Raw genomic sequence first — 10,958 nt, forward strand, 5'->3', positions numbered from 1 at the left:
CCCAGTTCAGCCGGCCCTGGAGGCAGGGACTCCTGTGCAGGCTGGGATTCCTCTGGTTCAGCCTCTGAATCGGAATCCCAGGCCATCACAGAATCCCATAATACCACCCAAATAGCCAGTTTTCATAATGTTGGTACAAAGCTATACAAACAGAGCAGGTATGGCGCACCTGGAGCCCTCCAAATCCCCCCTGACCATTGGCCATGTTGGCTGGGGATGGTGGGAGTTATAGCGCAAAACATCTGGAAAGCACCATATTGGGGAAAGCTGTTCTGTCCCATGATCCAGTATGCTCATGCAACAGTAGCTTGGAATCCAAGATAATGTTATAATATAAAAAAGCACAGAGATTTTATAGCACATCCCTTCCACTGGAATACTTCCTGTTCTAGCAAATATCTCTCTCCAGGGATCTCTCTTACATGCCTCTTAATTTTCCTTAACCATTAGTGCAATTATCTCAAATAATTTAAAGAAAAATCTCCATGGATGTCACAGAGGAAAGGAACCAGCTGGGGAACCACTAAGGAACGAAGGCTCAAATCCCAGGGAGTGGTGGCAGGACAATGAGTGCTCAGAGGGAGAAGACTGGGAAGAGGAGGTGTTCGAAGATGAAGACGTAACAGGGCTTGGTGAGCTGAGAGAATCTGTGGCAGAGAGAGGTAGTCCAGGCTCAGAAGCAGAAGCTGAAGCAAGAGAGTTGTAGGGAGGCAGCCAAGAGGCAGGAATGTGTCAGACTGGGGAAAAGTCACGAGGGTCTCCACCTCCTGCCCTCCCCCCTTGACTCCCAGAACCATAGCTGTCAACTTACAGATTTGAAAACAAAGGATCAGCAGCCAAAATAAGGGATTTTCTAGGCACAGGTATGTTCAACTTCTGAGCCCCTCTGAGGCAAAGGCAGAAAGCCCAGCCAGCAGCCAAACGAAGCCTCAAGCGGTGGTTCCCACAGCGCAGCAACCCGGCAAAGGGGATGCAGCAAGGAAAACCACTGTCACCTCTCCGCTGGGAAGCGCTGAGCAAAGGTGAGTCCTCAGGCAACACAGCCAATTTGATCGGCACAAGGCATGCAAGCTCCACCCCCCAGTCGTTCTTAGACTCCTTATTGGGTGAGCAACGCAGCCAAGCAACACAGTTGGAGCCTCCCTCCTCCCTGGCCGGCAGGGAGGGAGGGAGAGGAGCTGCTTCCTTTGAAACCCAGGAAATTTAAGGGACATCATCAATAAGGGACAGCAGTGGGACATGGCGCTGGGATAAGGGAGTTTCCTGCCAAATAAGGGACGGTTGACAGCTATGCCCAGAACCAGAAGAGGCAAGAAAAAGGCGGAGGAGAGCTTGGCTGCACACAGGCATAGTCTCTGATTGCTTGGGGGGAAAACTCTGGAGAAGAGGAGACTTAAGGCAGCTGTGGGGAGATGGAGACTGTCAGTCTCGGCAACTGATTCATGAGGTAAGACCTACCACGAATGAGCTGCTTTGTTCATTAGACCTGACACTTAGCTGAGTCTGTGAAGTCGTGTTTTTGGTAATAAAGAGTTATCTCCAACTTTGAACTGTGTGAGTTACTTCTGGCTTGTTCTTTGACAATGAATAAGGGACGGGGTCGGGGGTCAGGTCATCTTACCTATGACAGCCACATTTCCTAATGGAGCAACGAGCATGACTGAAGCAAATCCGTAGGCGGCGAAATTCCCAATTTCTCCAGTCCCCATGAGTATAATGCCGAACCACCAAAGCTTGCTTCTGTAAAAGGGCTTCTGACTGCCTTGACGCATGAGTCGAAGATGACAGTATTTCTAAAAGTTAGATGTGATGGAGAACATGTGAATGAAAGACATGGCTTTGCATGCATGTAACAGATATTGTACTTGACATCAATATGGCATTGCAGAAGCTTTGTGCATCCTGCTATCAGTGCTGAAGAAATTATATAAATCTCCAGTCCCTAAATAAACACTCCTGGAATAAAAATGACAGCATGAGCTGAAGTTAGCATTCTGTGTAGGTGGTTTGTAATGCATGACTTTGGAGCTACTTTCAAAATAATGAATTTTTCAGAAAACTCTTCGTATTCTTAGGGACATCCTGGTGTCAATGCCAAGAAACCAAAAAGAATGAAAGACCCAGCCAGGTGCCAGTCTGAATAAGACTGATAAGACATTAGATTCACTTAAGTGGGGAAGGTGAGAAACTGCATGTAACCAGAAATACAAAGAGACCACCAAATGACCAAAATTAATATTTGATTTATTTGGCAGCAAGCTCTAAATGGAATTATTTAGATCTGGACAGAGGAAACTCGGTTCACACAATCAGTAATTAGGATTATCTGTGATTTGTTGAGGGTTTCTCCAGACTTAACACTCTCTCCAAGCACAGTCCACGATTAAAAGCTCCATATCGCAGCAATCTTTTCTTTTGCCCTGGGGCTTTCCCTGGGAAAATCTACTCTTTAAAGCTCAATTGGAGAAAACATCCATTTGCAGAAAACCTGAATTGGTATTTGCTCCAATTCAGCTTTAGAGAGTAGGTTTTCACAGGTAAAGATTGGGGCAAAAAAACCCCACCCCAAATCGCTCAGACACAAAGTTTTTAAGTGTGGACCTGTGCCTGCAAAGAGTGGGGCAAAAGGTAAGTCTGGATAAGCTCTGAGATAGTGCTTTCAAAAATAGTATTACTAATGAATAGCAATAATCAGCTACTATACTAAACTGCAAGGGACGTGGGTGGTGCTGTGGGTTAAACCACAGAGCCTAGGACTTGCTGATCAGAAGGTTGGCGGTTCGAATCCCCGCGACGGGGTGAGCTCCCATTGCTCGGTCCCTGCTCCTCCCAACCTAGCAGTTTGAAAGCACATCAAAGTGCAAGTAGATAAATAGGTACCGCTCCGGCGGGAAGGTAAACAGCATTTCCATGCACTGCTCTGGTTTGCCAGAAGTGGCTTAGTCATGCTGGCCACATGACCCGGAAGAAGTACGCCGGCTCCCTCGGCCAATAAAGCGAGATAAGCGCCACAACCCAAGAGTCGGCCACAACTGGACCTAATGGTCAGGGGTCCCTTTACCTTAACCTTTTTATACTAAATTGCTACAGAAGGGGCACAGCTTCTTGACAGACACAGTGGGCCCCATGCAGTTCTCTGCTTTGCCCTCCATTTCATACACATACCTGGTCCTAAATGAGCAGAATGATGGCAGCATGAGAACACACCTTGTCAGTTCCCCACTCTCCACAAGGAGACATCATGTCCTGAGACATTTTTGGTTTTTAGCTGCCAGGCAAAACACTTCCTTTTTACCCAGGATTTTGGTCCTTAATTTGAATGGCTTCAGATATTTGAACCTGGAATAGCTCAGTCGCTACAGCATGAGACTCTGAATCTCGGGGTTGTGGGTTCTAGCCCCATGTTGGGCAAAATATTTCTGCATTGCGAGGACTTGAAATGGCCCTTGTGGTCCCTTCCAACCCTACAATTCTATGTTTTGTGGTTTCTTTTAGTGGTGCAGGATCTGTAAGACCTGACCTATATTTGCATACATCTGTTTTTTGGGCTTTTATTGGTTGTGTTTTGTTATAATTGGTTATAGTATTTATCCTATTTTGGTAAGTTGCTTTGGGTCACCTTGATGAGGAACGCATCATCATCATCATCATCATAACAACAACAACAACAATCTGAACACTGGAAAGAGAGGGGAAGGTGGCAAAAAGCTGCTTTCAAATGGTAGAGCGATTAAGCCGAGCGCTCGCATACAGAATCAGTTTCCATTGGCTTCCACATGGGAGCTGTAACATTCAAATTGGTAGTCAAAAGATCTTTACTGCGGGACAAGGATTACTGAGTGCGTGGTGAGCATTGATTTCATGGAAGAGTGGTAATCCGATCACTGCTCTGCGCTGCAAGCCAATGCTCATCTCACTTTCAGACGTTTTGCCTTAATATGGGCAAAGTATAGGGACCGAAGAGAAGGAAATGTGGCAACTGTTAAGGAGGCACAGGGATGTGGCTCTTGTTTATACAGAAATTTGATATGGTGGCTCCTATGCTTAGGAACTTTTGCCTAGCATACAAAAAAAAAACCCCAAATAAATCACAGTACTAAATATGATTCGCAGGAAGAAGGTTGAAAATAAGTTGTGTAGTCAAATATCAACGAATTAAATATAAAAGTCGCAGAACTTTAAGTGTGCTTTTATACCTGAACAGAGGAATAAAACTCAAAGCATATTGTAAGGTAATCAGTAGCTCAGTGCTGTGTTATGTAAGTGCGCTATTAACCAACATTAAATATTATGGCTGGAAGCCTGTGCACACAGTTTGCTGCTTAGATCTCATTACCAATCACCATACAAAGGAGATTTTTCATACCTGCAGATTCAAAGAGATGCTAATGAGAATGTTTCCTGCGATTGCCAACAAGACGCCTAAGAGCAAAGTCTGCAGAAACAAAACATTTGTGTACAGTAATACAGATAATTAGTGGAACAGCAGCCAAATATGCACACAGTTTCATTCATTTATAGAATACAGTAACTTGCTGGGGATTGGGGCTGCAATACTTCCTGCTCTTTCAAGGGCAGGGCTGAGCTATGTTGCCTGCTATTTATAAACACTCTTCCGTATCCTAACAGCAGAGCCTAAATGGTAAAAGTACCCGAGACATATTGAATATTCATCTGCAGTATGCATCTTGCATACCAGATCCCCAATTTCCCCATCTTGCCCACAAAGAAAATTATTGAAAAAGAAGAAAAAAGACTGAGAATCCTAAGGAGCTGCCAGCATTGATTCCCACCCCACGCCCGAATCATACAGAAAGCAGAATTGGTTGTTCTTGTTGTGTAAATAAAAAAATAGTCATGCAAGACAATGCCAACATACTGGCGCAGTTCAGTGATGGAACCAATTGGGGTGCGGTTCTCTCTCATTGGAAGCTCCCCATTGGCTAGGTCTTCTCAGAGGTGCTTCCCCATTTGTAGAATTCCCTTCCTGGTGAGATGTGTCTCCCGCCCTCATTACTAACTTTCAGGAGGAATTTTAAAACATTCTTGTTAACCCCCAGGTATTCAGTGGCTGAAAGATACAGCTCCTAGCAACTTGAAATGATTGGGTGTGAAAATCTGTGACTGTTTCTCATATTTTTATTTGCTTTAAGTATTTTCTTTTAAGTATTTTCTTTTTTTAAAAAATGATTTTTAATTGTATTATTTTATCTGTGGTTTGCCACCCTGGACTCCTTTGGGAGAAAGTGCAGGATGTGAATTCAATAAGTAAATAAAAGAGTTCTGAATTTCTAGCAAATACTAAAATGGAAAAAAATATACTGTATATAAATTATGCAAATCTGACCAAAAGTATGCAAAACCAGCATAAGCTTAAGATTCTGAATCAACTTGGCAAAACACAGTGTTCTCTCTATAGAATTTTATTATCTCATCAATTACTTTATTGCCAAAGGAAAATGTGCAGTTTTTGCAACTGTATACACATCTGTCCCAGGTATTGCTTTCTCAAAGAAATATATAAAGGACAGTATATACCAACATGTAGAAAGTTTTCAATTTGGTTTAAACTACAAGGAGAGATACATTCAAAGTACAGTCGTACCTTGGTTGCTGAACACCTTGGAACTTGTATGTTGCGGCTCCCGAATGATCAAAAACCAGAAGTGAGTGTTTTGGTTTTCGAACAATTTTTGGAAGCCGAACGTCTGTCACAGCTTCCAATTGGCTGCAGGATGCTCCTGCAACTGTACAGCACATTTCTATACCTTCCTTCTAATGCAGCTTAAGGCAACAGATCTAACTAGGCTGTTTTGTAACAGCCATCCTCTCGCTCTCTTTCTCCAAGTCCTTAAAATCACAAGGCAGCAGAGTAGAAATATTTATACAATGGTGCTTCTTTAGATGCTGATATACTGTAGTTACTCTGTCCATCTAAAGAGATGCATTAGACAACCTCTGCTTCAAGAGGGTGGATTTTTTTTAGCATGCTCCATTCCTAAACTTCTAACATACTGTTCAGATAAACTTAGCTTCACTGCTTAAGCTTGAAACAAAACCTTTCCAAGATTGACTGCTCATTTCCTCTAAGGCTACTCAAACAGCTCCCTAAAGATAGTTTTATAGCCAAAGGTTCTATAGCAATAGGGATGAAGAACCAGAGAAAGGGCATGACTCAATGAAATCACTTACAGCATTTTGTTTCAGATCCCACTTGTTTCTCACCAACAGCACACTCAATATTTTTATGCTATATGCGGTCATCAAAAAAACTAAAAGAACATGCCGTTGACTCTCACGATGTTACCCAAATAGCCACATTTCCTTAATGTCAATACAAAGTGATATAGATAGCGCAGGCATGGGAAACCTGCGGCCTTCCAAATGTTGTTGAACTACAGTTCCCATCATCCTGAGCGATTGGCCATGAGGTTGTGGCTATTGAAAGTTGGAGGCCAATAACATCTAGAGAGCCACAGGTTTCCCACTCCTGGCACAGCAGCGTAACAGGCCTTTCTCATTGCACCAACATTATACATATACAATGGTACCTCGGGTTAAGAACTTAATTCATTCTGGAGGTCTGTTCTTAACCTGAAACTGTTCTTAACCTGAGGTACCACTTTAACTAATGGGGCCTCCTGCTGCCGCCATGCCGCCACCGCGCAATTTCTGTTATCATCCTGAAGCAAAGTTCTTAACCCGAGGTACTATTTATGGGTCAGCGGAGTCTGTAACCTGAAGCGTCTGTAACCTGAAACGTCTGTAACCCAAGGTTACAAGAGATGATTTAGGCAGTATATATCCTACTGCTCAGATATGCTTCCAGCCTGATGGAAGAGACACTGCCACAGGATAAACACAGTAGGCTCTGATGTAATGGATAGGGTGCACCAGTTCAGTGCAGCTGAGCCTACACTGAACGTCAGTCCACAATGGTGTGCCACTGGACAGTACGGAATCAGAATTGGCTGTACAATCCAAGAATCCATGACAATCCACTTGTCATGGAAGTGACCCCGAGAAAAGGTACCGTATTTTTCACCCTATAGGGCGCACTGGCCCATAGGGCGCACCTCGTTTTTTGGGGGGGAAATAAATAAAAAAAATTATTTCCCCCCCAGCCGTGGGGCTGGGGCGGGGGAAGCCGAAGCTTCCCCCGACCCCAGCCCCCAGAACAGGCTGCTATCAGCAAGCCTTGCGAGCCCGGCGGGAACTCCCGCCGGGCTCGCAAGGCTTGCAGACATCTGTGCAAAGCACCGGGCGCGCCCCGTGCTTCAGGCTGCAGGCTGCTGCCCGCAAGCCTTGGGAGCCCAGCGGGCACTCCCGCCGGGCTCCCAAGGCTTGCAGATAGCTCTGAAGCCTGGAGAGCGAGAGGGGTCGGTGCGCACCGGCGCCTCTCGCTCTCCAGGCTTCAGCGAAAGCCTGCATTCACCCCATAGGACGCACACACATTTCCCCTTCATTTTTGGAGGGGGGAAAGTGCGTCCTATAGGGCGAAAAATACAGTAAATTCTCCTTTGACACCACATCACACCAGTGACACAGGAAACCTGCTACTTTTGGGTTTTAATCCTGTTACGGATATTTATTTCTGCTGGCAGAAATGGGCTTAAGCATGACTGAATATGAAGGCACTTCTAGAGAGAATATCAAGGTTCCGTGCCAAATATCTGTGTTCTGTCACACTTCCTAGACTCCTAACTATATTTCAAAAGCAACAGATCAGTTTAAATGCAAGCACCACCTAAAAGGAAAAACAACAACAACCCTGGATTAATTCCAGCTTTAGTTTTGCATTGCTTAAGTCCTCCAGCTTTTGCTGAATATAAGTACCTTACTAGATTTGACACGTAAAAATATCAAGGTTGAAACCTTTCTGAAAGAACCATTCAGAATTTTTATAGAAGTTTGGAGAGAAAAAAATTAGCTGGCTTGAACTAAACCAAGGTTAGAATATTTGAAATGCCCAGGGTGAAAGTTTTATATAACTGTGTTAACTGCTGGATTTGTATATTTATTTACCAACCCACAAAATCTACTTATACCCAATGATACTTGGAACAGACTCACTGAAATCAATCAACTGGAGTGATTTCAGTTTCAATGGGTCTACTCTGAGTATTACTAATGTTGAAGATCACCTATAGCTAACAAAGCAACAGCAAACAAGAAAAAATTAGGGCAGTACCATGCTGTGTTATCATAAAAAGAGAAACACCTCATCAGATGTCGTTTGGTTAAGACCACAACATCATTTTCAATAATAAAAAGGGCAAGGCACCTAAAAAAGCTTAGCGGCACCTTTGAGGATCATGGAAGATAAATAATAAATACACACATAATAAGATCTGGTGTAATAAATATTGTAATTAAGCTTTCGCACGAATTCTTTACAAATAATCTGAGATCTAAAGGGAGGTTGTTTCTTGTTTCTGCTTTGCATTAACAGAAATACCAACGGGATAATGTATGTATACTAAATGCAAGCGTTTCCTAGCTCCTCTGGCAACACAATAGTCACCAAATGTGCATTTAAACAACCTCTCTAGACCATCACAAAAAAATTATTTCATGTATATTACACCCCATCCCAATGGACTGAAGTTCAGAATAATAACATATGTCACAATAATTACAAAGGAACAATAAAAACAAGATAAAGCCAAGAAGATAAAATGCCAATTTCGATTTAAAAAATAATACTGTGGGCATAATCCAGCCAAATTTAAGTACATTTACATCCTGCTGATTTTAATGAGCAAGGGTTAAGCATGTGCTGAACTCCCATGCAAAGCAATGTGACCTCAGTCTGGGTGGAACTAGATCTCAGACTTTTGATAAGTCCCCAAGATGGAGGGGTTAGCCATCAAAAAACTTCTCTCTTGGAGCCATTGTTCACATTTTGGGTCCAGAGAAAGTTGATCTCAAAATGTTAATGCTGTTTACTCACATTCTACAGTTTGATTAGCATTTGGTAATAATCCAAGGTTCTACTGTCCTAAAAAAGGCTTAACTAGACATTACTGAGTAGACGTAGCTATGGCCAACCGCATTGTTCCCGTGCATTGCCATGGTAACATCCAGTAAAACAAAAGTGGTGTGACCTGACATCATAACACTCAACATTTCCCCCACCTCAGCTCACTTGTCTGCCCCTTGCAAAAGAATGAGGAACACTGGTTGCAATGAGGCCACATCATGTGTTTCATTTCTGAAGGATACAGCTGCCACCATCACCTCCTCGTATCTACTTTATGCTGTTAGGGTGGCAAAGCCACTTTTGCCTGGGGAACGAAGAGGAGAAATGTTTTGCTCATTGGCTAAGTCATTTTGAACTAGTCACTGCCTCAGGGAAGGGCTGTAGCTCAGTGGAAGGCCTGCCTCGCAAGCAGAAGGTTACCACCCGTAGAAAGGGAAGGTGAGGAGAAGTTCTTTGCCTTTCTGCACTCTTTCCCACAATTCCACAGGGCGCAGCATCTGACACCAGTGGTTCCACATTTCGGGCATCCCTATCGCCCCACAGAAGAGCTACCACAGCCACCCAGATTTTGAAACATTTCCACCAGCCAAATCGCTCTCTGAAAACAGCCTCTGGTTGTTTCTGGTGTCCCAGTGGTTGGTTGGTTTTTGCACACTGCCCACGAGGTTTGCACACTTAGCGCACCCCTTCTCCAAAGAATTAATGGTTCTCCTTTGCCCTATAGCATCGTCACAACCACCTCTCTTTGTATGTAACGTTGACTATACATTTATGGTGCTGGGTGCAAAGAGAGGGACAAAACGAGGCTATCTTGCAGTAGGGAATTGCCGAGGTCTTCTTGTTGCTTTCCTGGCCAACATGAAACATTATCGGTGTGCCAGATGCACACTTCTGGCCCTAAAAGTCCCTTATTTAGGGCAGAGGTGAAGACTTCTGTGTAACATTTTGCTTACCTGGTTTGAGTAGTACCACCCGCTAGAAAGAAACCCGCTGCTGCTCTCTTTACGCGCGAGGGTGGCGTTTTGCGCCAAGCGCGCCTTCGCCATTGTCAAGGCGACCTTTTGGAAGCGCTCTCCGGGGTCTTCAGCTGCGCGCCTCGGACAACCGGGTCGCCCCAAGCAACGCCATCAGCGATCGCAGCAAAGGAAACCGGATTTCAGACTTTTATCCCACTTCCTGGTCTAGGATTGTTTGGGGAGGAGGAGGCGGAGGAAGAAGAAAGGACTGTTTGTTTTTTGAGAGAAGTGGTTACTGTTTTCTTTTGCCCGGAAGTTCACAGGTGCTTTAAAGAGCTCTTGGCAAAAGAGAGGACCTTTGCTGAGATTTGGGGGGCGCGTTATTTATTTGTTTGTTTGGGTGTTTTCCTTTTATTCTTTTTGCGCGAGGGAGGAAAATATTGCAAGTAGCTGTGGACAGTTCTGCAGCAGCGCAAGAGTAGATTTGAAGGCTGCTTGTGTGTTTCGTATATCCCAGCCCCACCTACCTCCTGTTTGAGCTGCAGCAGCCTGCCATTTAACTCTTTCAATACCTACGGAGGACACAATAGAAAAGAATCACACCGAAAGGCCGTTGGATCAGAGGGAAGGGGGCATGTTCAAATAAACGCCCAATGAAATGCATCGGTTCCTTGCGAACGGCCATAGGGTTGCAGTGGATTTCCCAACGGCCATGGGAATGCAAGCGCCCAAGACATTCCTTCTGAATGGGGGCATATTGGACTGCATTGAGGCTAAGCCAAGGGACAGTACACTGTTTGTAAGTCCTCAGCAAAAAAAAAAGAGAGAGAGAGAGAGAGAGATCCTGCAGACTGGGAGCAGAAAAGCAGCGATATGTAGACTAAATCCAGAAAGTATTATCAAAGTAGTATTGTGTTTTGGCAATGGATGAGTTTAAGTTACTATGCTGAATTCTGCTTTCTTGTTAGTTCATAGTGCCTTGGGCAAAAATATTTTTCCCTGGACAGTGTCGGATAATT

The 10,958-nt window shown here is 44.2% G+C and overlaps 1 protein-coding gene across 3 annotated transcripts in view; it reads right to left on the reverse strand.

The window, feature by feature from the left end:
* Positions 1-10,402, reverse strand: part of NIPAL2 (NIPA like domain containing 2) — a 40,974-nt gene extending 30,572 nt beyond the window's left edge. Inside the window, exons 1-3 of one of the 3 annotated variants that reach the window (XM_079984752.1) lie at positions 9,937-10,402; positions 4,367-4,435; positions 1,622-1,793 (exon numbers count right to left, since the gene is read on the reverse strand). In XM_079984752.1, the coding sequence (XP_079840878.1) occupies positions 1,622-1,793; positions 4,367-4,435; positions 9,937-10,029 (334 nt within the window). In that variant the 5' untranslated portion in view covers positions 10,030-10,402. The remainder of the gene's footprint in view (positions 1-1,621; positions 1,794-4,366; positions 4,436-9,936) is intronic. The other 2 variants (XM_079984753.1, XM_079984751.1) reach the window with 2 other exon arrangements.
* Positions 10,403-10,958: the final 556 nt, after the last annotated feature.

Source organism: Podarcis cretensis (genome assembly GCF_951804945.1).
Source record: "Podarcis cretensis genome assembly, chromosome: 7".
NCBI lineage: Eukaryota > Metazoa > Chordata > Lepidosauria > Squamata > Lacertidae > Podarcis > Podarcis cretensis.